Source organism: Quercus lobata, chromosome 1 (genome assembly GCF_001633185.2).
Source record: "Quercus lobata isolate SW786 chromosome 1, ValleyOak3.0 Primary Assembly, whole genome shotgun sequence".
Classification (NCBI taxonomy): domain Eukaryota; kingdom Viridiplantae; phylum Streptophyta; class Magnoliopsida; order Fagales; family Fagaceae; genus Quercus; species Quercus lobata.
The window spans coordinates 51,836,218-51,863,409 of record NC_044904.1 but is presented as its reverse complement, the minus strand read 5'-3'; the positions used below and the strand labels follow the sequence as shown (position 1 = coordinate 51,863,409).

At 36.3% G+C, this 27,192-nt stretch overlaps 2 protein-coding genes across 3 annotated transcripts; both read left to right on the top strand.

The window, feature by feature from the left end:
• Positions 1-127: 127 nt before the first annotated feature.
• On the top strand, positions 128-26,370 carry LOC115991999 (beta-hexosaminidase 3). Of its 2 annotated transcripts, XM_031116034.1 has the most exons (14): positions 128-675; positions 1,564-1,638; positions 2,667-2,702; positions 2,835-2,946; positions 3,797-3,867; positions 4,661-4,791; positions 4,880-4,945; positions 6,378-6,478; positions 6,654-6,713; positions 19,604-19,637; positions 20,550-20,648; positions 20,739-20,798; positions 21,498-21,748; positions 26,027-26,370. In XM_031116034.1, exons 1-14 carry the CDS (start codon positions 355-357, stop codon positions 26,191-26,193), a joined length of 1,584 nt encoding a protein of 527 aa, XP_030971894.1. In that variant the 5' UTR covers positions 128-354; the 3' UTR covers positions 26,194-26,370. The 2 variants fall into 2 exon arrangements, with proteins under 2 accessions (XP_030971894.1, XP_030971902.1); XM_031116042.1 differs by lacking the exon at positions 6,654-6,713 and having other exon boundaries at positions 166-675.
• LOC115992014 lies at positions 15,551-19,595 on the top strand. The gene has a single exon (XM_031116052.1). The coding sequence runs from the start codon at positions 16,039-16,041 to the stop codon at positions 16,993-16,995; it is 957 nt and encodes a 318-aa protein (XP_030971912.1). The 5' UTR covers positions 15,551-16,038; the 3' UTR covers positions 16,996-19,595.
• Positions 26,371-27,192: the final 822 nt, after the last annotated feature.

Sequence of the window (27,192 nt, the reverse complement as noted above, 5' to 3'; positions counted from 1 at the left end):
AAAGCTAAAATAGATCCACTGCTGTAGTATGTGTGTAGGTAAAATAGATAAAGTAGCTTTTGATGGAGCTAAATTGTTAAAAATTTAGCTTCACTGCTGTGGATGTTCTAAGATTCCTTTCACCCAAACCACTCTTTTGCTTTATTCAAAAAAAAAAAAAAAAAAAAAAAAAAAAACCACACTTTTTGCTTCACTATACAATTAAAACCAATCACATTCTCATACACTTCCTTCCCCATCTTGTTTGGTAGGCAAAGCTGGTGTACTAATACTATTACCAAATACTACCTACCTGTAGTATTGTGCAAATTGGTACAACCCCATTGTGCATTAGCTTCTTTGACACAGATTTTGATGATGGGGAAGATAGTGTGGGTGTTGTTGTTGGTTCAAGCAGTGCTTGCAATAGATGGTGTTAGTGTGGACAGGTTGAACATATGGCCAATGCCACATTCTGTGAGCCATGGACGTGAAAATCTGTTCTTGAGTAAGGATTTTGAGCTCAAAACTGAGGGGACCAAGTACAATGATGGTTCTGGGATTTTGAAAGATGGGTTTTCAAGGTTGCTGGATATGGTACGGGTGGCTCATGTTGCAGATGGCAATTTTTCTAAGATTCATACTTCGCTTCTGCTTCAGGGTCTCCATGTGGTTGTGTTGTCAGCAGATGACCAGGTACTGTTTCTTTTCATGAGTTGGTTGATGTTTCTATGTGGGTTTTGCTTATTTGCATTTTTTTTCTTCTAATTCCTCATGAATTGGCATTTGGCACTGGATAATGTTTTCTGATTACATTTTTTTTTTTTCCTTTGTCTATTTCCAACGAATTATGCATGTGGGCATGAACATGATTAATGATTTTGGAAGATAGAATTTATTATTTTTCATATATTTATAAAAGATTGGCTAGTTTCTAATGAGGATTTGTGTAAAATGGTTTTCTTTTGGGTCTTATAAGTGTAAGGAACAAGTATATTCATTTGCATGTTGCTTGGTGTAAACTTTTGGAGAAGAAGAAGTAATCTGAGTCAAAACTTGGTTTTCATTCATACTTTTCTTTTTACAATATTGTGAGCATAAATAGCCACTATACATAATTGGAATGCTAAAGTTTAGGACTAAAAATCTCCACGCCAGTAGAGCAAATCTCTAATCTAGGAAACATATATATTTACAATCAATCTATATACGGAAGTCTACCAACTTGGAATTATTTCTAGAATCTTCAACAATCTGAACAATTGGATAATGTGTTAAATCCTCCCTTTATTTTCTCAAACAAGGGAAATAAGGGACTTGCTTGGTTTTTTTTTTTTACTGTATTGGGTAATAGTTTTGGAGATAAATATAGTAGCTTCTATAATCTGAGTTCATCTCTCTTTCCATACCTTCATACATATAGTCTCTTGGCTTATCTGCGTCAACTGTTCAAAATGCTCCAAGACTATTTTATTGGGGAAATTTCCAATTTCATATGTGCTTTATTTTATTTTATTTTATTTTTTATATTTAAAATAAATGAATGCAGACATCAATCACTGAAAGCTCTTCTTTGCTGTGCAGTTACAATATGGTATTGATGAGTCATACAAGTTATCAGTTCCTGCATCTGGGAAGCCTGGTTATGCTTATCTTGAAGTGGGTGAAAATAATCCCTTTTCTGCTTCTTAGCACCATATGAAGTTTCATTTTGATATACTTTAGTGTTGGTGATTATAAGTCTGCATTACCACCTGCTTAAATTTACAATTATGCAGTTTTCTTGTGCTATGTTTTGGGACATTACCACTTAATATAGATTGAATTTTGCTTTACCCGTTGAAAATTTACATATAAATAAGGTTCTTCAGATTTGCCTTGACATATTGAGAATTATCTTGACCTTTGTCTTGAGGATATTTACAAGGGTATCTTTCTTTAACATGGAGAAGGAAAGCAAGAATTAGTAAATCTGTCATTCTTTGAAAATATTGCTGTGACATTTAATATCTTATTACATACATGGTGATTGATTTCAACATAGAAAAAAGGCTAAATTATTCATCTTACCAAATTAACTTTTGCTCCATTGAGCTAATAGCCTATAAGGAAATATTGACACATTTTTATGAAGACTATTATAACTATAAAATTTATCTTAAACTAATTCTGAGGTGGCTGGACCATAAACCATGTAAAATTAACAAGTGTAAGTTATTTCTAAAAGCTTCAATCATATTGCATATATTGGCCACAGCTTTGTATTTTTAGGCAAGCTTGAATCCTAATTTTTTAGTGCTAAAACTAAGCTAATTATTTCTGTACAATATACTATTCATGGAATTTTGTTCAGCAATGAATATACTTGATAAAGTCAATCTCCACAAATTTGTTAATTCTTGTCTTATATATTTCTAAATTGTCCATGGAATAAATACGATCCGGGGGGGTGGGGGTGGGGGGGAATTTAGTTGGAGACTGTAGCCATTGTTGGTGTCTAAAATGGAAACGTGTTGTTTGCACTTGGCAACCTCAAACAACATGACCAATAATCCATGATTTGGTTGTCAATATTGAGATGTCATATGGATGGCCATTTATCAGATCATTGATGACTAGCATAGGTTGTGTTGTAGCTTTTGATTAGTTTATGGTTTTGTGATCAATTGTATTCTAAAATGACGCAGGCACATACAGTTTATGGGGCTTTGCATGGATTTCAGGTCATGTGCTGCTTTTTATGACACTAAAATATGTTTCTTTTTACCTATCAAAAAAAAAAAAGTTTCTTTTTTCTTAGTTAATTGAACACGTGTAAAAATCCTTAATGTTTCTTTTGAAATTAAATATTACAGACATTCAGCCAATTATGCCTTTTTAACTTTACAACTAGGGTAATTGAGGTTCCTATGGTCCCATGGACTGTTATTGATCAGCCAAGATTCTCTTTTCGAGGGCTCTTAATAGGTGAGATGCCTTTCATTTACTCCTGAACAATATTTTTTTTTATTGTTGATATGTTCTATCCTCTATCTTTGAGGATATGATATTCATAGTTAACAATCTTTAATTCCTATTTTTCTATTTTCTCCTTTTAATTATAATGTGCATATTTAACATTATTTGATTTCTGGAAATTGTAAAGATTAGGGGCCCGTTTGGTAGAGTATCTTAGCAACATGTTTTCAGTTTTTAAATAACATTTCACTCATTTCCACACCTTTTTTCACCTACATGTATTTCAAAAAAAATACAAACAACATTACTCAAACTTCTCTACCAAACGGGCCCTAGATAACCTTTAGTTCAACTTCTTCATATCAATGATTATATAGTATTGCCACTAAGTTTGATGCTCAACTTGTACAAAACCTCATACAAAAGAACTACTGAGATTGTTCTGCTCTGCCTATCGAAAGACTAGCCCTTTGTCTTTCGTAGTATGAGAAATTATAACTTGTACGTCCATTCCATCATGGTCTGACCATGTACCTAGAATGGTATGATACATGATTGATGGATATGGACCAGTCAAGGACCATATATGAGTTTAGTCATATCTTTAGTCTACTATATCGGTATATCCAGTAGACCTATTTCATAAATCACTAGTTTATGCTAATAATTTCACAAGCAATTATCAAAGAAGAAATTGCTATATTGTGCCACACAACTCTAACATGTCTACCTCAAAATTTCAGGATACAAATGAGAACATGGCATAAGTAGATCTGACACTTTTGGTTATTGACAATTTGAAGTAAGAAAGAAAAATTTTAAATTTTTGTTTGCTGACTTGAGGATGAAATTGTTGCAGACACATCTCGACACTATCTGCCATTGCCAGTGATAAAGAATGTTATTGATTCGATGGCCTATGCAAAGCTGGTATGGGCTGTATAACTCAACGCTTGCTGTTTTCAACAACCATACTCGAGCAGAAAACTCGAATTTGCAACTGTTTCTGTTATAAAAATTTATGCAGCTTCACATCGTAGCATATTGCTGCAATTGTTCCTGAACCTTTACTTTGCTAGATTTATAATTTAGATCAATTTTCACCATATTTTGTTTGAGAACAGATATGAAATTACCGTATGCTTCACACTTGTACTGTGGAATTAAATCAATTATCAATGCAATAAAATCTTGACAACTGTGCCTTAGTTAGTTGTCTTTTTTCTTATTTGGGTGGACCATACTATTAGCATATTGAATACTTTAAGTAGAGCGATATTGTTGCTCAAGTTTGTAATAACTAGTAATATGAATATAATGTAACTGCATATTATTACCACTTGCCAGCCTTGTGGTTGCTGTCATTAACAGCTTGAAGAAGAGAGGTAGATGGTCATTAACAGCCTCAGTGATGGTGGTTGGAAAAGGTTTTCTAGAGATCAAGAAAATTTTGTGTATATTTGATATTATGTGCTGACTTTGTGGGACTGGCTTCAATCAATGCAGAGATAAGTATGAACCGAGAAAAAAAAAGGTCTTCTTCAATTAATGCAAATAGTCTTCTAGAGTTTGGTGTATCTAAACCTTGAACACATATATCCCTCTGATTGTTGTGAGCAATTAATTTACTTCCATGCAATATGATACTTTTATCCATCAAAAAAGTGATACCATATTTTTGCCTAAGTGACTGATATGCTGACTATCTCCCACTTTCTTGCAGAATGTGTTGCACTGGCACATTGTAGATACACAGTCTTTCCCTTTGGAGATACCTTCATATCCAAAACTGTGGGATGGTGCATATTCAGTTTCAGAACGATATACATTTGCTGATGCTGCAGAAATTGTGAGGCAAGTAATTTTTGAATCTACTTCACTGTCTAGTTATTACCTTCATCTTTCATTGTTCTTCTCATATATTGATTATTAATTTTTGCAGTTATGCTCAAAGACGAGGGATCAATGTATTGGGTGAAATTGATGTTCCTGGACATGCTCGCTCATGGTAGCTACTACCTCTGCCAAGTCTCATTGTAGTCTAATTTCAATGTGGAAAGGAAAAAAAAAAGACTTCCTTAACCAAATCTATTTATTCCTGATACTCAGTACATTGAATTTATCCTTTCTGTTACTTGTGCTGCATTTTACTAACTATCCTTTATTGTTTTTTTTCCTGTCTAATCAACCTTTCTGCTTTTTGAAACTACCTCTTGCATTATTGATTGACATCTTAATTCTTTTGATTAACAATAATTTCTCATTGGCATTTCTTTATTAAAATTTCATCTTTCTCCCTTCATCTGATTCTTGGAATATTGAACATCTTGTCATGCACTACAGCAATGATTACTAGAGCTTCTTTCACTTCAAACTCTGCACATACATAAGTTCCATGGACTGTCACTCTGGCCTAATGTAACTACTGAATAAAAGAATTGCCAGCTGCAGCTAGAAAAGTTTGTATAGCTCTCTAACATACTCTTAGCAAGACATTTTGGCCTTGAAGTTGCGTGGAGAATTGTAGATCCTAGAAGATTGTTGGATTATTATCTCCTTATGATAGGAAAAAAAAAAATCTAATTGCTGTGTTTTTCATTTTAGGTAGTCCATAAAAATTTATGAACTTTATATATTGTTTAAGAGTACCTTGTGATCCAAGTTTTGAAGATAATTTTTAATACCACTAGTAAAATTTCTGTTACTTGTCTTAACAACTCAAACTAGTAAGCTTTACAACCACGTAGTATTACAACATAGTTCCATCAATTGAAAAAACTTCTGAGCTCAAAGACATGACTCTAAAGAACTTACCGAGCTAGAAAAATTGAAGACACCAATGTAGAGGTGTTAGTGCTTTGAATCATAAAAAGAGAAGTAAATCTTTTAAGTATGTCAAATTACCGATTGTTCCAAAAGCTTAAGCTATTGGGATATGGTAAATTTAATCATTTAACCAATACTTTTTACACTCCCTCTCACGTGTGGGTTGAAATTACCTTTTAATAGGCAAGGCTTAACACGTGGGAATTTAAATGGGAGGTAGAGTGGAGGAGACAAGTATTGAATCCAGGATCTCATGCTCTGATATCATGTTAAATTTTCGATTGTCCCAAAAACTTAAGCTGTTGAGATATAGTAAATTTAATCATTTAACCAATACTTCTAACAAAGTACATAAAGTACAATCAATACAAATTGAAAAATGACAGGCATTGGTTGTTTTCCGAACATGTTAGTGTATATCTGTCACATTTCCCTATATAATTAAAGTTCATTTTGAGATATTTACAAAGTCATAGCAACCAAAGAAGAGAAAGGGCTCTAATGATATTCTTAGTTTCTTAAATGCATCATGGTCTTCTAAGGTCTAGAGATGAACTACTCTTGCAATGACTTTGCACTAAGTTGTCATGGGAGCTCACAGTTTAAATGTTTAGGGGGATTGGCTATCCTTCCCTGTGGCCGTCCAAGGATTGTCCAGAGCCACTTGATGTCAGCAACAAATTCACCTTTAAAGTAATAGATGGAATTCTATCAGGTAATATCACAATTTCCTCTTGAAAAAACATTGCACCATTGTTCCCATTAAGAAAATGGTACCTTTAGTTTCTGAAAGCATTAATATAATTTTTTTTTTAAGATCAATGTTAAAAAATATATATATATATATATTTATTTATATTATATATATATATATATATATATATTTTCAGATTTCAGCAAAATTTTCAAATTCAAGTTTGTTCACTTGGGAGGTGACGAGGTTAATCCAAGTAAGTTCAATGATCTTTCATATAAATATAATTAATGTTTATTGCTGTTATGAATATTTCCTATTAGTCTCTACTCTGATTAGTTGAGATAACAGGATTTATTTTAATGACCTTGGAAATTATAGGAGAGGTGGAGTTTTTTTTCCCTTTTGCTTCATCTTGTATTTTTGGGGGTGGGGGAAGGGGTGAAGCAATGAGGATATATCCTCACCCATGCACACACACACTGGGTGAACCTGTGAAAATCATGTGGAGCTGGTTCCATTGGGGAATAGTCAAACTAAGGACCTCCGCTTCATGAGGCATGGTAGTCAGCAAAACTTGCTTAACCCTTGGTATTCAAGTTTTCGGTTGATGCAGTCATATGGCCAAGCTGGGAATTTTCTCTCGGTTTGGATGATCAGATAACTAACTGTTTGGATGCAACAACCAAAGAATACTATAAATGGTGTCATGGACATCAAGGAAAACATAAAACTAGATCATGAAGTATAAAGATATAGGAGGCTGTCTTTTTAAATGAAAAATGGACGTCTTAGAAATGTGATCCATAAGTTGTAAATGACTAATCTATTTAACATTTCCTTGGTTTCTCTCGATTAGGATAAATTTTAAGAATCCACAACTTAATCATTTCTTTATTGGTGTATGCCTTTTGTAGATGATATATTTTTAATGGATGAAACTATACTTGAAGGTAATTTCAAGTTGGAACTTTGTCATGACACCCTGGAATCTAAAGGTTTTCGGTTAAGTGGGACTAAAACAAAGTAGATGGAATGTAAGTTCAGTAAGAGTAGAAACAAAAATGAAGGGGCTGTAAGACTTGATGGTCAACAAATAACAAAGAGCGAAAGTTTTTGATATCTTGATCAATAATCTAGAAAAATAGAGAGATCAAAGAGGATGTGAAACATAGGATGAGAGTAGGGTGGATGAAGTGGAGAAGTAAATTAAGAATATTGTGTGATTGTAGAATATCGACTAAGTTCAAGGGAAAATTTTTAGGATTGCCATAAAACCAGATATGCTCTATGCATTGAATGTTGGGTTATTTAGAAGCAACATATTCATAAAATGAGTGTAAGCGAATGAGAATCTTGAGATGGATATGTGGAAATGCAATGAACGATATGATTCATAATGTGGAAGTTCTCTTATAGATAGGGGTGACCCTTATTGATGAAAAGATGAGTGAGAGTTGCTTGAGATGGTTTGTTCATGTTTAGATGAGAGCAATTAATACACCAATGAGAAAATGTAATTTAATTCTTTTTTATATGATAGGTATGTAGTTTTGTTTAATTAACGGTAAATAAAAAAATTAACACAAAGGATCAACAAAGTACAAGAATATTAAGTGGAAGATCTAAGAGAAGCTAGGAACTCAAAAATGGAAGAACATTGTGTTGAACCTCAAACTCTGGATCAATCAAAAAGAGTGTGCAGAAGCAAAGTTTAATTGATCCAATGTACTTTCAGTATCCTCTAACGAACAAAGATTCCGCTCCTTCCAAACAATCCACATCAAACAACCCAACACCAAATTCCAAAAGTTTGAGCCATGATTCTTGAGCCAATTTCTCCAACAGAACATTAATCTCGCAACAGACCCCGACATGATCCAGTGAATTCCAAACATCTGAAGTACATCCCGCCAAAGAGAAAAAACAACATTGTAGTTGTTAAACTACCGATTGTCCCAAAAGCTTAAACTATTAGAAAATGATGAATTTAATTACTTAATCATAAATCTAAGACTCCCTCTCACTTGTGGGCCTAAACTTCCCCTTAATAAGTGGGGGCCCAATAAGTGGGAATTTAACATTTTAAATGGGAGGTAGAGTAAAGCCAGGGATCGAACTCAAGATCTCTTGCTCTGATACCATGTTAAACTACCGATTGTCCCAAAAGCTTAAGCTATTAGGAAATGGTGAATTTAATCACTTAACCATAAGTCTAACAGTAGTGAATGAAAATGTGACCCATTGTTTCCCATTTATTCGACAAATACAACACCAATTCATCAAAGACAAACCCCTCTTCAAGTTAAGGGATCTTCAAGTTAAGGGAATCTAAAAAGATAGAAGTAGTAAAAAAGGATATGCCAACTAGGGAAGTAACAAAGTGTATAACTAGATATAATAGAATGTCTGAAAGGATAGACGTAGCTAAAACTGACTAGTTTGAATTGATGTAGCTGAACCTAAGAATCAACATTTAGGGTTTGCTTGGAATCAACACTAAGCAGAAAAACATAGGAATCAACACCTAAGTTGCTAGGAATCATCACTATTAGGAAGATAATGCCTTAGGATGACTCCAATTAAGTATGTAATATAATATATAGGGACACCACTTAACCCAAAAGATTAAGCTAATGACTTTGGGCCCAATTATATTATATTGACCACTCACTATTGTCATTAGTATCCCATGTAAGTTAATTAATCGCACCACTCACACATGAATGTTCCAACAAATCTCCCCTTCATGTGTAAGCCTTCTACCAAGTCACTTGTGGCATTTCAATTACTCTTCCCTTTGAACTAAAGTCTTTTTATTAACAATCCTAGTGTCATTCATTACCATCAACAATAGAGAGCTTACTCAACCATAGGTGGAGTGAACATGACTGTTTTCCATCTTCTACTTGATGGGATTTGGTTCCACTCATGAACACTCGCCTAGTTGAACTTAGCTCTGATACCACTTGTTGGGGGAGATAATTCATTGGGGAAACTCCAATTGAGGGGTAAATATAATATATAGGGACAAAACTTGGTCCAAAAGCTGAATATTGGGGAGAGAAGACCCCAATTGAGAGGTTAATCTTATTTTGATAAATTAATCTCTCAATTGGAGTCTCTTATTCCCAACATTAAGAGATTAATATAACATATAAAGATATTACTAGTCCCAAAAGTTTAAGCTTACGTGTTTGGGCCTAATTATTTTATATTAACCACTCACTTTTGTTATTATTATTCAATGCACGACTTCACTCACACACATACCCAAAAATTTTCCCCTCACATGTGAGTTATTGGCTCTCTATGGCTTTGAAACCTCTTTGTGGGTCACGAAAAAATCCTATTAGCTCTCCCTTGCCTATGGGTTTTATTATTATTATTATTTTTTTTTTCTCATCAAAACATCATCCATGGGCCTCTCGTTTGCTGTCCATGGAAACCATTTCTTAACCCCATATGCTCATTGATGGGAACCCTACATAGCCATGTCCATGGGAACCTTGTACACGTTGTTCTTTTTGATCTAGCGCCATTGTCAACTACTTTGTTGGGCTTTTTCCAAGATCATCTAGTTTTATGGGCTTCCCTTATTCGATACGCATTTGTGTGGGCTCTAAGCACACACACCTTGTTCCTACTCCAACAGTAAAAGGGACCCCGCATACTTTGTCACCTTGCTGTACACCACCATTTGCTATGGTACCACTTGTTTGGGAGGTAAAACCTTGGGGAGAATCCAATTTAGTAATTAGTATAACATATAGGGAGACCACTAAAAAGCTTAAATCAATAAGTTTATGTCTAATTTTATTATATTAACTACTCACTCTTGTCATTAGTGTTTAATGTGGGACTTCAACACTTAACTAACCATACCACTCACACATAAATATTCTAACAATCACCCAACAATTGGAAAAATTCCAAGACAAAATTTTATTCACTAAGGTCTGCCTAGAATATTTATTGGAGCCCTTTTAAGTAGGTTTTCATTGAGTACATCAATAAGAAGAATAATTTAAAAACAAAACATAATCCCACAAAATCTTCAATCAAGATAAAATTACATCAATGAAATTTCAAAGTTCGAGATTCAAAATAGAACTAATTTTTGTGCCTCTTGGTATCTGCACTAATTCTTCCAGGGTAGGAAAGACTCAACCCTGTTGAGTATAGCTTTGGGTAGTAATTTTAATATATCAGTGTCTAGTTGCTGCAGCTCTTCTTTGGTGATCCAGGTGCGGTTTGACTCTGGTTGCCCATTCAAATAACTAGGTAGCACAAGTTTCCTCCATCCCTAGTAGAAACAATTTGCTCATCTAAAATAGCATCAATATGTTCTTTACGTGTTGGATGTCATAGGGTTTGTAACTAGAACATGGGGGAGAAAATTAACTGTTGGGCCTTTAGAATGAACCAAATCCTCGATATTAATGGTGGAGCTACTTTTGTAATATGTTGAAAAATCATTAATAAATTATATGCATTTGGTCTAAACCATTTCAACAATTTGAGTGGTCCTAGTACTACAGGCTTGCAATTGCCTAACGGCTTTGTAGAGAATCCATTCGAGCCTAATTGGAACCATGACCTAATCCCCTACTTGAAATTTCATATAATCTGAATTGGCCCGAGTGTTATATGGATCATTACTTGAAATTGTTCACTGACCTCAGATTCTTATATGTCTACTGATCTAGGTGTTCTAAAATGGGGTGAATGTGGGATGGGATCTAAAGGCTTCCTAGGCTTGACCTGATCTAGGTGTTCTAAAATAGGATGAAAGTTGGATGGGATCTAAAGGCTACCTGGAAATGGATTAATGCCTATAGACCTAGTGATGGGACTGTCATATGCAAGTTGGATGGCAGGAGCTCTTTGCCTTTTAAGACTATTCTTAGGGAGTTTATTGTGAGTGGGTATAAATTGAATGCAACCAAGTTTAAATCCCCCCCTCCACCTACCACTCAATCATCTATGTCCTCAATTTCATCAATGTTCGACTCAGTGATTTCATTTATGTTTGATTTCTTCTTCAATATCATCCACATCTCTCTTTTTTTGTTCATGAATGGTTATGATGAGGACAAGGAAGAGATCAAGGAAAAAGAAGATTAAATATACAAAGATTCAAGAATTGTGGTCTAGTTTTGATGTTGGACCTTATTAGCACCTTTGATAGGTTATTTTAGTTATTATTGAGTCTTAGTATTGAGCCTTTTAGGTGTGGAAGCTGTTGGATCAGTTTTAATTAAGTTTGGATGATGACACATGTCACCATCTCAACGGGTCCAGTGCCATTGGACACTGGACCCAAACTGCCCCATTTACTTTAGCTTTTCCTATGTTTCAAGCTGGACATTCTGCAATTTTGGCTCCTATGTTTCAAGCTGGACATTCTGCAATTTTGGCTCACTTCCGTAGGCTGTCAGGAAGCTTAACACGCACTAAGGATGGCATGTATGTTAGCTATCTCCAGCCTGAAATTTCAGACCCCTCCATTCTTTTATACCTTGCTTTTATTGCCTACTCAGTTTCCTGTAATCCAAATAAGTTATGAAATCTTGACTTGATTTAAAACTTTTAGTTTTCCAAAAGCTTGTGTTCCTCTTTCCATTATGTAGTTATTCAATAAAAAAAAAGGATTTTCAACTTCGTCTCCATTATCCTTTGCTCTGGTAAATTTATTTGGGTGACCATTTCCTCATCCTTCATGATATGACTCCTGCTCCCTCCCACCCCCCTCCCCCACCCCATCCTCACCCTCTCCACCCCCCTCCTTTGCTCTGGTAAATTTATTTGGGTGACCATTTCCTCATCCTTCATGATATGACTCCTGCTCCCTCCCACCCCCCTCCCCCACCCCATCCTCACCCTCTCCACCCCCCTCCTCCACCCCACCCTCTCCCTCTTCCTCTCCGTCTCCCTCAACCATCACCTACTTTCTTTCCTTTTTTGCCACCCTCACATTTTCCTTCTCCCTCCCCCATATGCTTTCCTCCACAGTTTGGGTTTTTCCCATATCCTTATCCCCCTCCTCCACCACTGCCTTTGCCCTCCCCTTCCCCACCACCTCAGGGGTCTAACCAAGCTTTGCCTAAATAGCCTACCCTTGTACCTGCATCTTTAACCATACCAAGTTCTCCCTCCATAGTAACCTCTCATAACATCCCTCCTCAACCTCAATCCTCTGTCCTTGGAGGCAGCAAGAGGTTGTTTCATATTGATGCAAAACTTTTTTCTTTTTCCTTTGATGGGGGGCAGTCTGATTCGTATGCTATACACGAGACACGTCGAAATGTTAAGAGCTCTATTTGGGTTGGATGTAGGGGCATGGAGTGGATACTTTCTTGTCTCGAAGATATACGAGATTGGGTGCCTAGCCATGTTTTACTTTGTAAGAGATTCAGGGAAAATGGGAAGTTGTTAGAGTTCTGTGAGAGATCTAACAAAGCTGGTCTGTTTGTTGCTATGGCAGTATATTTTGGAGGGTCTAGGAGAGGTTGTATAATGAAACCAGCAAGCTCTAATAGAGCTGGTGGTCTTTGTTTCAGAAAGAGCTTAGGAATTTTTGCTTTGGTCCTAAACCGATATCTTTGGCCAAAGATAATGGTGGTGGAGGTGGTCAGCTTGCTGGTGGTGGCTAGAGTGGGAAGAGTAACTGGAAACTTTTATCTGTTTTTGGCAATCAGCAAAAAAGCAAGAATTTTGAAAATTTTGGAACTATATCGGGGCTGAACAGGTTTCATGAAGACCCTTCAGATCAGGGGCGGAGTGTTGAAGGTTGGGGGGGCCATGGCCCCCCCAAAATTTTGAAAATATATATATAATTATTTTAATATTTTTAAAGTTTAGTCTATAAAAATAAGAGTTGCCCCCCCTAAATATTTGAATTAGTCCAATGATACTCTTAAAAAAAATAATTGGTCTAATAGCTATAGAGATATAATTTAGCAGTTTTATTTTTTATTGTAAAATGTGTTTTTACATCTGTTAAATATTTGATAAAGTTTGGCATCAAACATGTTTGAATTTATCTTTTTTAACCTGTTATGTGGCAATTAACAAGTCATCGACTCATTAAAAAAATCTTGTCACTAAAACTACACATGAAATGTGTCTTTGGTTGACACATAATATGTTAGAGTAAGATAAATTTAAATATGTTTGGAGCCTAACTTATTTTAATGTTTTTAGTTGCATGTTTTTGAAATTTTCATTAGTTCAATTGAAACATTTTTTACTTTAGTATAAAATTTCCTAATTTGTATTTAAAATGAAACTTTTTAAGAATTTCACTATGAAAATGGAAAAAATGAATTTTATTTTATAAAGATCGTCATCAAACATAACTTTGATTGAAAATACTAAGTTTTTTTTTTTTTTTGGTTGAGTGAGTGTATATATATAACTTATCAAATAAAATAAATGTGTATATGTGTATATATAATAAAAAAATGTGTCTGTGTATATATATATATGTATATGAGAGTTGTCTTGATAAATATATTAGTGCTGCAACTTGGCCCCCAAACAAAAATTCCTGACTCCGCCCTTGCTTCAGATAATGTTTCAGTTATAAGTGGTAATGTTTCAGTCAAACATGGAAGATCCACGCGGGCTTTTAAATTTGAGTTGTCTCTAGCTGTTTTGGCTTTGAGAGTGTGCAAGCCTGAGGATGTGAGACGGGTGGTGACTTGTCTGGGTACTACTGAAATTAAATGGCCCAAGGATATAAGTGGTGGGCCTGAAATTTCAGAACTTATAGGTGGCCTTGTTAAAGCCTAACCCGAGGCTACAATATCTTCACTAAAGTGGGTAAGAGGTGAGTGTTTGAGAGGAGGTATGAGGGGATTTCGTGTCGCCGACGACTGCAACGGTGCCGGAATTTGAAGCTTCTCTTCAAGTCGCCTCGGTGAAACTTGGGTTTCTCGGTGAGTTGGATGGGGACCACCCAAGGACCGATGGGTGTACTATGACTCACTTTTCTTCGGCGGTAAGCCATTTTAGTGAAGGATCAGACCCCCACGGCTCATCCGAGAAGTCTTTGATGGTGTTTCCAGGCACCGACGAGATGGGTGGTGTCCTTACAAGGTCCGATGGGTGCGGTGGTCAGGGTGGGGCTGTCGATGGTCTTTCAGTGGACCCTAAATCAAGCGGGGCTGAGGTGGGTTGTATGGGTTTTAGTGTGACGGTCGTTGATGATCCAGCGGAGGACTTCCCAAACTCCGGGGATGTCTTTACCTCCAGTGGGCAACCTGTCAATGGCGAACCCTCTTCTTCCCCATCTTTATTGGTTTCTGGATTTTCCGATATGTTCTGATACCACCAGTTGCTAGGTAAAAATTGTTTCTCTCCCCTTTTTGAGCTGGGTTTTGATTCGAAGGATGATGAAATCTTGCTACTGGACTGGGTCAATCCCACAAGGTCAGGTAAGGATGAGGATGGTGGGAATGCTTTGGATTGTGTGCCTCTGGCTAAGTGGGATCCTTAAGGGGGTATGGAGTTAGTATCAGAGGAGGCTGCACTGGATGATTTTCTTGTGGGGGAGGATTTGGAACCTTCAGTGTGGGTGAAGAGGAAGATCAAAGGCTTTAGTAAATATGTGGGCTTCCCTATTGACTCATGCGAGTAGCAGTGCATTGCCTTATTTCAAAAGCTTGAGAAAGTGTGGGAAAAACAAGCCACGGTAAGTAGTTTGCACCGCAATGCATCTTCATCAAAAAAAGGAATGAGGGAATTGAGGAATTTAGTCTCTTCCGTTAACTATGAGGGGCAATCTGGTCGACAAACCAGAGAGATTGAGAATTTCTGTGGGGTGGGCTCAGTTAGTTGTCCATGAATTTGAAACTCTTATCTTGGAATGTGAGAGGATTAAACAATCCTCAAAAAAGGGATACGGTGAAGAATTTACTCAAGGAGTGGAAGTGTGATGTAGTGTGTTTCCAAGAAACCAAGTTGGATTCTGTCAATTCTGCTGTTGTGAAAAGTCTTTGGAGTAGCCCTTTTGTTGATTGGGAGGCTTTGGATTCTATTCATACAGTAGGGGGTGGGTACAGTAGGGGGGGGGGGGGGGGTGGTTATACTAGCTTGGGATACAAGGGTGTATAAGAAAATAGATAGTATGGTTGGATGCTTTCTTGTATCTGTTTTGTTAAAGGGTGTGGTTGACAGTTTTGATTGGATATGTACAGGGGTGTATGGTCCGAATGCTGATGGTCTTAGGGATGCTTTGTGGACTGAACTTGATAGTATGAGAGGGAGGTGGAGTGCTGCTTGGTGTCTTTTTGGTGACTTTAATATCATCAGATATCTAGCAGAGCGCCTTGGTTGTTCTTCTTTCAGTCCAACCATGTACAAATTCTCGGACCTTATTGAGAGGAATTTATTGGTTGATATACCATTGGTGAGGGGTGAGTGTACATGGTTCCGTGACTTAGATAACCCTTCTATGTCTAGAATTGATAAGAGTGTTGGTAGCTGATTGGGAGGATCATTTTTTGGATGTGATTCTAAGGCCTCTTCCTAGAGTGATTTTGGACCATTGTCCTCTTCTTGTGGAGGCAGGTGGAATGTCGAGGGGAAAGACTTCTTTCAAATTTGAGAATATGTGGCTTAAGGTGGAGGGTTTTGTGGATCTTGTGAGAGGTTGGTGGAACGGATACCATTTTGTGGGGTCTCCTAGTTATGTTCTAGCTTGTAAATTGAAGGCTCTTAAGGGTGACTTGAAGTATTGGAATAAACATGTTTTTGGGGATGTGGCTTTTAAGAAAAAATACTCGCTGTCTGAGCTTCTGGACCTAGATTTGAGAGAAGGGATGCAAACTTTGTCACCGGCAGATAGTGCAAGAAGGGCTGAGATAAAGGCTGATATTGAGTATTTAGCTTCTTTGGAGGAGATTTCTTGGAGGCAGAAATTGAAGGCTTTGTACTTAAAAGAAGGGGATAATAATATTGGATTTTTCCATAGACTTGCTAATTCTCATAGATGTACAAATACTATGAGAGGTGTGGAGGTTGAGGGCATTTTGTACGAGGATGAGTCTGCAATTCAAGATCAAGTGGTGGGTTTTTATAAGTCCATGTATCAGGAGGCCGAATCTTGGAGGCCCACTATTGATGGGTTAGAGTTTGCAAATCTGGATGAAACCAATTGGACTGCTTTAGAAAGGGAGTTTGAGAAAGAGGAGATCATTGTAGCCCTACGGGAGGCTAAGGGTGATAAGGCTCCCGGTCCAAATGGCTTTACTATGGCGTTCTTTCAAAAATGCTGGTGTGTTCTTGAGAAGGATATCTTGGCTCTTTTTGCAGACTTCCATAAAGAATGTATTTTTGAAAAATCACTCAATGCTACCTTTCTGTGTTTGATTCCCAAGAAGCTTAGTGCAGTCAATATTAGAGATTTTTGCCCAATCAGCCTGTTAGGTAGTTTGTACAAGCTACTTTCAAAGGTTTTGGCACATAGACTTCGTTGTGTTTTGGATAAACTTATTTCCAACTCCCAAAATTCTTTTGTTGGGGGAAGATAGATACTTGACTTTGTTCTTATTGCAAATGAATGCTTGGATAGTAGATTGAAGAGTGGTATTCTAGGTGTGATTATTAAATTGGATATTGAGAAGGCTTATGATCATGTGAGTTGGAGTGCCTTATTTTACCTCATGGAGAGGATGGGTTTTGGGGAGGAGTGGGTGAGTTGGATGAAGATGTGTATTTCTACTGCTTGTTTTTCAGTGCTTATTAATAGGTTTCTAGTTGGTTTCTTTGGCAGCTCTCGTGGTCTTCGCCAAGGGGATCCCTTATCTCCACTCCTATTCTTATTGGTAATGGAGGTATTGAGTTGGTTGTTGAAAAGGATAGAAGATGGAGGCTTTCTCAGTGGATTCCAAGCAAATCCCAATACATGTGGAGGTTTGCGTATCTCTCATCTTTTGTTTGCTAATGATACTATTCTCTTTTGTGATGCATCCAAGGAACAATTATTACATATTTGTATGGTTCTAATTTTCTTTGAAGCTATCACAAGACTGAAAGTAAATGTTGGTAAGAGTGAGATTGTACCGGTTGGTGAGGTTGGGACCTTGGATGCCTTGGCTCGAATTTTATGTTGTAAGGTAGGTTGTTTACTCATGTCTTATTTGGGGATGCCCTTGGGGGCCCACTATAAGGATTCCTCAATTTGGAACCCTATCATTGAAAGAATGGAAAAAAAGCTTGCAGGTTGGAAGCAATTATATTTGTCAAAAGGAGGTAGACTTACTTTATTGAAGAGCACTTTATCAAGTCTCCCTACTTATTATTTATCTTTGTTCACTATTCCACAACATGTGACAGACAGATTAGAGAAAATTCAGAGGAATTTCCTTTGGGGGAGATCTAGTGATGTCTTTAAATTCTCACTTGTTGCTTGGGAGAAAGTTGTGTGGCTAGTGGAGTCTGGTGGCTTGGGGATCTGGAAAATTGGGTTGTTTAACCAAGCTTTTCTTGGGAAGTGGCTCTGTCGATTTGGGAATGAGGTCACTCGTTTATGGAGGCAGGTTATAGCTTCCAAATATGGGGAGGACAGTGGGTGATGGTGTACTAGAGTTGTTAGAGGGATGCATGGATGTGGCATGTGGAAGAACATTAGGAAGGGGGTTGAGAGTTTCTTTGGTCATGTGTTGTATGTGGTGGGTGAGGGTTTTTGTATCAAATTCTAGCATGACCCTTGGAGTAGCCCTTCTGCCTTGAAAGTTTTATATTCGGCATTGTTTGCTATTTCTATGAACAAGGAAGCTATGGTTTTTGAAATGGTTGATTATGCTCCGGATGGGGGTGGTAGAAGCTGGAACTTACGTTTCTGTCGTGCATTTCAAGACTGGGAGACAGAGATCTTTTATGATTTCTTTGTGTATATCTCCTCTAAGTTACCTAGGGGGGGGTGATGATACCATCATATGGCAATTGAATCGGAGTGGTGTTTTTAATGTGTGCACTTTTTATACTTCATTGCTAGCAGCCCCGTTGGTGTTTTTTCCTTGGAAGAAAATTTGGTGTGTTAAGATACCTAGAAGGGTGGCCTTTTTCTTATGGACAACTGCTAGGGGTGGGCTTCTTACTATAGACAACCTTGTTAAGAAGAAGTTACCTATTGTGAATTGGTGCTGCCTTTGTCGATGTGAAGAGGAAACTGTGGATTATTTATTGATCCATTGTAAGTATGCATATTCCTTGTGGAGTGAAGTCCTTCATGTGTTTGGGGTTCAGTGGGTGATGCTGAAGAATCTTGTTTCTCTTCTTACTGCATGGTGGAATTGGTTGTGGAGTCACACTTCAAAAGTATCGAATATGGCTCCAGCGTGTCTTATGTGGTTAATTTGGAAGGAGTGGAATGCCCGTACTTTTGAGGAAACTGAGAGACTTGTAGACTGTGTGAAGTCTTTGCTACTTAGGACTTTGTTTGAGTGGTCTCGGATTTGGGGGTTTACGCATTGCCATTCTTTGTTTGACTTTCTTAATTCTGTTAGTCTTTCTTTTTGATTGGTTTGTTCTCTTTTCAGTGCAGTGAGTTTACTTTCATAAATTCATTGTGCTTTTATTATCAATAAAGCTGTTATTACCTATCAAAAAAAACTTCTCTATCATCTTTCATGATAAATTTTGAGTTCTAATTCAAAGCCTTTACAAGTCAAGATAATCTACAAATCACTGTTGAATTTCCACTTAGAAATACTTTTTGTGGAGCTAAATGTGTTTGAAGGGCTCTCTTATTATAGAATTGATTCTTATGGCTCCATGTGTGCATATTCCATTTATAGGTAGAGCTTAGCTCTATAAAAGATGCATATTGTTCTATACATATATTCTCTCCCAGCAAAAAATAAATAAACATACATAATCCTAATTGTTCGATCCTAAGTAAAAATTGCCAGTTGGTTTAGCAATATGTATTAGACTAACATTTGTTTAAATTAATTTTTATTATAATCTTTTGTATCATTACCTATTGGTCATTCCTGATCTAATTTTGGATACTTGTCTCTTCACCTCTCTCTCTTTTTTTTATTTTTTTTTATTTTTTAATTTTGTGTCCTTGTCTTGAACTTCATAACTTAATAATGTCAATTTACTGACACACAATTGCATTTTTCATTTCAGGTTGTTGGACACTGACTCCTCATGTAAAAAAATGGTACAATATTAATGTTTCACTTATCAACTCTATATATCTTAAAAGAAAAATTAATGTCAATATACTTCTCAGTAGTACTAAATTGCTTTTGGTCATTTCAAATGCCCTGATTGTGCAAGTGCAGGAAGTTCCCGTGCAGTTTCCATATTTTCTGCATGCACAAAGAAAAAAAGATCTAGTATCTTAGAAATTTAGAAACATTCAAACTTCTAAGTTTTTATGAATTTCAAACATAGATGATGGATCCTGCCCTATTTTGTTATTTATTACCTTCTAAAATTAATTTAATTGTTTGTACATATGTTATAAATTTTGATTTTTAATTTTTCTTTAGACCCAAAAACTAGCACAAAATATATATTTAAAATTTATATTAATTAAATACTGTGCCCTGCCACATCATATCCTAGATTCTCCGTTTCTTGTGTTGATATCAGTGGTTCATATGGTTGATATGCAGACACAAACATTCACATAAATAATATCCATTATGGCATGCAATTTTATATTATAAAAGTGCAACTTAACCTTATTCAGACAATTTGGTGTTTATTTTCTACATTTACTGATAAGTTTATTTGACCATTGTTGATCAGTACTTGGTTTACATAACCATGCGAATCCCTCATCTCATATAATTTGGGTTTTTACACTAAACACCAGAAGCCTCTTTCTGGAATATCTCATTAACTGGGGGTCCTCAACACCATACAGTCCTAAAACTGTCGTGCTAGTGCTGGCATTAGGAGGCTATTTTAATGTGTTAAATTTTTGCTCATGTTTGTAAACTTATATTCTTTATTAATTTCATTGTTTCAAGAACGGCAGGGAAAATCTATACTCACTCAATATTTATTAACCCAAAGACATTTGAGAGATAACGTATGACATTCTTGACTGCCCTATGTACAGGTTAACTAAGCATCATATGAATGAATCTCAAGCATATCAGTACTTTGTATTGCGGGCACAGAACATAGCTTTGTCCCATGGATATGAAATTGTTAACTGGTATGAATTTTATGCGTAAGTTTATATAGCTATATTTTTAGGGTTTTTTTTTTTTTTTTTTTTTAATCTTACTCACATGAAAAGTTACAGGGAAGAGACTTTTAACAATTTTGGCAATAAATTGAGCAGAAAGACTGTGGTGCACAACTGGTATGTCCTACTTTGCATATTTAACGTTGGAGGCTCCTGCATTATTTACTTCTGTTATATGGATATTGTGCCACGATGCATATTTTTATTCTAAAAAAAATGTTCAGAAGAGTGTTGGCCTTATATTTTCTTCTCTCTGGATAATAATTAATGCAAGCATAATGATTGGGGATCTTGCTGATTTTACTATTAACTTGCAATATATTGAAAATATTAAGATACATATTAGAAATTTACATCCGGTAAAAATTGTTGAAAATTTTCTACTATTATAGTGGAGAATCAAGTACAAAATTATGAAATAAGGATAATACATACTGCTTAGCATGATCAAGTACTTTTGTCTTCAAAGCATATTTAAGATCCATCAACGTTGCCTTTTGTTATGACATGTTTAATTATTATTGTTAATGACAGAGTTCCTTGGATGTGGGCTTGTTTATAGGTTTATGTGTAAGTTAAGCCTTTCTGCCTAAAAGCTGAAGCTTTTCGATTGGATGCTTTAACCATTTTAAAACTGATACAATAGATAACTGGGGTCTATGGGCTTGAGTTGCTTGACTCACATTTACTTGGAATAGTTGATGATGATGAAATGATTGATATTTGGATTGCAAATTCTTTTTGCAAGGGTTCTTTGTAGTCCACTTGTTATTTGATTTCTGGTGGGATCATTTTTGGCTTAAAATTTTCTGGCAGGCTTGGAGGTGGTGTTGCTGAAAAAGTGGTAGCAGCTGGGTTACGGTGCATTGTAAGCAACCAGGACAAATGGTATTTGGATCACTTAGATGCCACATGGCAGCAGTTCTATATGAATGAACCACTCACAAATATCACAAATCCCAATCAACAGAAATTAGTTCTTGGTGGTGAGGTATGCATGTGGGGTGAACACATTGATGGGTCGGACATCGAACAAACCATATGGCCACGTGCTGCAGCAGCTGCAGGTACTTATTTCATATCATTGTCAAATTAAATTTCTGGAATTTTATGTTTTTCACCTCATATAATTCACAAGTGATACTGGAGAACTAAGATTGAACAATCAAAGGCAGACTTGTTAGTATCGTGACTGTCTATTAACTGAGTAAGCTTTTGTAGATGTTTAGGAAATTGATGAAAAATGTACCACATAGAATATGGGTGATCAATATGTCACCAAAGGTGAAATTGCTCCTTTTTTCTTTATTAAGTAAAACTATCAGAATTTCATCTCAAGTCACCGTAACCATGTATTATAGTAACAATTTATAGGATGCCTGTGCACGTTGGCATTCCAAAGTGAGGCATGGCCTCACCCATGCCTTCATAGAAACGTACCTTAGTTTTTGAATACTTGGCTTTCTTATGATCTGTCAGGAGCCATGTCTTTTTTTTTTTTGATAGATAACGAAAAATTTTATTAAAAAAGAAGCCAACTTGAGTACATTGGGATGTACTGTGGGGGCATAAATCAAGATCCAAAATTGCAATGATCAAGTAAAATAGGAAAGGAAAAACAAGAAAAATGCGAGAGAGCCACACTCCAAGAAAGGAGAGTATGTAAGAAAAAAGACTATCTCTAGCAAGGACCATTCACATCCCTCAAAACATCTAGCATTCCTTTCACTCCAAATTCACCATATCAAGCAATGCGGCACAAGTCTCCAAAAGTTTGTATTGTGATGTCGCTCGAACTTACCTTGCCGAGACTTAAACAACTCAATTACCTTATGAGGCGTAACCCAGTGGATTCCAAACAAACAAAACACCAAAGACCACAACACAAATGCAATGGGGCAATGAAGAAGAAGATGATCCACTGACTCCTCACACTTCTTACACATATAACACCAGTCAAGAAAAATAATACACCTTTTGCGAAGGTTATTTGTTGTAAGAATCTTACTTAAGGAAGTAGACCATGAAAAGAAAGCTACCCTTGATTGAACCTTTAGTTGCCACACCATTCTCCAAGGGAAAAAAGTAAGATTAGGAGGGTAGAAAGAAAAATAAAATCCTCTAACCTCGAAACCTCTACTCCTTGTCACAATACGCACTTCTAATAAACCTCCAGAGGCTAACATAATATGCACTTGTCACCTTTTTCGTGCACCAATCACCCCAAACATTCCCATATTTTGCCTCTATAACCTTCCTCCATAAAGCATTTGTCTCTATGCCTTACCTCCACAACTACTTGCCTAACATGGCAGAGTTAAAACTTCTCAAATGTCTTATACCTAGCCTCCCAACCTGCATTGGTGAACAAACTTTAACCCATTTCACCAGGCGTAATTTTGTATCACCACTAATACCACTCCAAAAAAAATCTCTTTGTAATTTTTCCATGCGATTAGCCACCTTCCCAGGTATGGGAAGAAAATAAGTAGTTAAGGAGGAGTGAGTATTTTTAATAGAAGTTACCTTATAAATAAAGCCTCTTCCAACTCGCTAGTCTCCACTCCATTTTCTCTAAGATAGGATTCCATATTGACAACTCCTTGAATTTAGCACCTAATGGAAAGCCCAAATATTTCAAAAGGAGGGAAGAATGCCTACAACCCAACAGTCCCACTAGAACATCCAAATTATGCACCTCTCCAATTGGTACCAAATTTGATTTCCCCAAATTAATTCTTAAACCTGAGTCCGCCTCAAATCTAGTAAGAATCTCCCTCAAAGTAACTAATTGATTAGGGTTAGCATCACAAAAAATAAGAGTGTCATCCACAAATAAAAGATAAAGACACCATCATCGAAGTACTAGCCGTATTGCCTACAGAGAAGCCCGAAAACTAGCCAGCAGTTGCAGCCACATCCAACATACAGCTCAAAGCCTCCATAACAAAATCAAAGAGCAATGGAGATAATGGATCCCGTTGCTGAATCCCCCTAGAGCTTCCAAAGAAATTCGAAGGGCTACTGTTAATTAGAATGGAAAATTTAACAGTAGAAATGTAACACATTATCCATTTTCTACACTTATCTGAGAACCCACAACGCTGGAGCATATACATTATAAAACCCCAATTCACATGATTATATGCTTTCTCAACATCCAACTTGCACAACACCTAGGAGTCCCTATCTTCAATCTACTATCAATTCATTTAGAAGCAATTAAAACATAATCCAAAATTTGTCTACCTTTCACAATGCATTCTATGAATCTGAAACAAGCCCATGTGCCACCCTTCAAAATCGATTAGCGAACACCTTGGAGATAATCTTGTAAATCCCACCAACTAAAATAATTGGCCAGAAATCCTTGATATCCACAGAATCAACAATTTTAGGAATAAGGGCAAGAAATGAAGCATTAAGACTCTTCTCGAACACAACTTGAGTACGAAAGTTCTGAAAAATTTCCATAATCTTACTCTTCAAAACACTCCAACAAGACTAGAAGAAAGCCATGGAAAAACCATCCGAGCCAGGAGACTTATCACTATTAAAGCCATTGATCATCCTAAACACCTCTTCCTCATCAAATGGCCTATCTAACCAAAGAGCATTTTCCTCAGATATTCTAGAGAAATCCACATCATCTAGGTCAGGTCTATGGGTCACATTCTCATAATAGAGCTGCCTATAAAAACAAGAAATACACTCTGTTATGGCCTCCAGATCCAAAGACGTTTCTTTGTCCACTATAAGCCTATCTATGAAGTTAAATCTCTTGTGAGAATTGGCCATATGAAGAAAAAATTTAGTATTCCCATCTTCTCTAATACAAAGAACTCTAGATTCTGCCTCCAACAAATTTCTTCCAAAAGAGTCTTTTTCTAACTCACCTTGAATACTTTCCAAATCCAGCTTTTCCTCCAGTAAACCACAACTTTCCTCAGTAGTCTCTAATTCAGCAAGATCCACAAATGTTTCCCCCATTCTTCTTCATTTCCAAAAACCTCCACAGTCCAGTTTTTCAAATCATTTTTCAGAATCTTTAATCTGTTTGCCAACACAAAACTCGGAGCACCGTGCAAATGATAAGATTCCCACCAAGATCGCACCTTTCCCACAAACCATCGTCCTTATGCCACATGTTCTCAAATCTAAACAGCCTCTTGGCCCTATGAAAGGATCCATCTTCTAGGACAATTAGAAAGTGATCCGATAATAATCTAGACATTCTTTTCTGGTAAACATTAGGAAACTTATCCTCCCAATCTGCAGTGAACAAGAATTTGTCCAGCCTTAGGAACATAAACTCTAGTAAACACCCATATGAATTGATCTACCACACTTTTCAATTTACAAGATACTGAAAAATGTCCCACCGCTTCCTCCACTTTGTCCATAATGCGTGTGTCCCACTTCAATAACACTCCTCCAGAAGCTCCACAAGAACCCAAATATGACCAAACATGTTGGCCACCCCAAAAACTGTGAATCACAACTTTGGTTATCAATTCCATTTTAGTTTCTTGAAGACAAACAATATCTGGCCTCTAATTCCTAATCAGATTTCGAACCCAAGGACTTTTATCTTGCTCATTTAACCCTCTAACGTTTCAAGAAATAATCTTCAAATTCATTGATGCACCGCAACAGCCTGCTCACTACTGGTACTCCATATCTTAGCTAACCCATACTCAACATTCAAAGACCTCATTAAGTTTTTTCAATTCCCGATGACCCTTCTGCCCCGATTTAGCCATCTTCTTCTGACTACTACCTACCTCATGCTGTTATTTATTTATTTTCCTGGCCTCTAGAGCTTAAAAAAAAAAACCCCTATAATTTACTCCTTAAAACCTTCCAATGAAGTCCCCACATATTTCCTAAATGCCTTAAACCAATTGGTTACCCATAATGATAACTGATGGCTATCAATATTCTCCTTACACCCAGGCCCCTTCACAACATTATACTCAAATTCCATCGGAACTTCTGCGGCCAATGGTACCACAACAACTAGATGCTCGCTGCCTCTCTCCCAAGTCATCGACCTTTCACCAAATTCCCAAATCTCGTGTCTAGATTATAGGAACTTATAAGTAGTCGTTACAGTGGCATTTAGTGTTTGGACTAATCAATTCTTTATTATAACAATCTTGAGTGCGTTATAAATATCACAACTCATTCCTAATCTCACAAGAAACCTTGTAGAGATTTATAGACAAGCCATGGATAATTATATTCTATATTATTTGTGTTGTAAGAATTTTGGCAGTGGTAAGAGAGGCATGTCTATGGATAATTGTTTCATTAATGATTTTTTTTTTTTTTTTTGAATGAAGAGCGATTGTGGACACCTTATGACAAGCTGGCCAAGGATCCAAGGCAAGTTACTGGAAGGTTGGCACATTTCAGGTGTTTATTGAATCAAAGAGGAGTTGCAGCTGCTCCTTTAGGTGGACCAGGCCGAGTTGCACCTGAAGAGCCAGGCTCGTGCTATACTCAATAGTAAGACAAGGACATCTCCAAGTCTTAGAATAATGGAAGCACCTGATAAAATCAGGAAGTATTTAATGATAAGGGTCCATGATTCATTGTTAAGGCCATGTCCTTATGCTGTAAGTTTGTAACAAAGCCACAAGAATGCGTCTTCATTAATGAAAATTCTATTGTTTCAACTTTCTAATTGATGCCTTCTGGAAATGCCCATACATATGTTTTATTAAATCTTAAATTTGGGAAAAATGACACAGGAGAGCACGAGTGCATGACTTTTAGACAGACAGGAAAAAGGATGTACAAAAGGGGTTATTTTTTGGAATTATATATATATATATATATATATATATAGGCAAGACTTATTCATATTTCATATATCTTTTATTGGATGTGAATTTCAACAATTATATAATAAGATTACATTTTCTTCTTATATTTACTATGCTTGCAAAATTTTAAGTTAATTAAAGAATCAATAACTATGTCGGTTATTAAATGTTTAAATTTTAAGTTTTTGTATTGTAAAACTATGCATAAAAGACAAGTTTATAGATTGAATGGTAAACATTCGATTTGTACGAAATTTGACATACGTATTAAGAATATAAAAAAAGTGTAATTCAACAATGAGATTTTCAAAATAAAAATTCAATTAAAAATTATTAGATGATGTAATATTATTTGAAATTACCTTAGGTATAACTCGAAGCCAACTCTATAATAATATGTGGCCCTAGTTTAGTGTAATAAAATAAATAGTCAATTTACATTTAGTTTATTATCATGGGAGAGTGGTAATCTAGCCAATCCCACGTCCTTTAGAAGAGAGGGGCTAGACCTGGTAAAGGGACCAAGGGCCCACCCTAGGAAGTAATCCCTTCTTTTTGTTGGAAAAACTTGTTTTGTATCACATACAAAACAAGCAGCGAAAACAATACAAGGATTTACTTCATTCATGAGAAAAAAGAGAGGATAAAAAGTGTACCTTGATGTAGTGAAAATAAAAAAC

Excerpts from the sequence above, each read along its gene's own strand:
- LOC115991999 (XM_031116034.1), top strand. The coding sequence starts at position 355 with ATGATGGGGAAGATAGTGTGGGTGTTGTTGTTGGTTCAAGCAGTGCTT. Across the intron at positions 20,649-20,738 it reads GGATATGAAATTGTTAACTG|GGAAGAGACTTTTAACAATT; the intron begins GTATGAATTTTA and ends GAAAAGTTACAG. Across the intron at positions 21,749-26,026 it reads ACGTGCTGCAGCAGCTGCAG|AGCGATTGTGGACACCTTAT; the intron begins GTACTTATTTCA and ends TTTTGAATGAAG.
- LOC115992014 (XM_031116052.1), top strand. The coding sequence starts at position 16,039 with ATGTCGAGGGGAAAGACTTCTTTCAAATTTGAGAATATGTGGCTTAAG.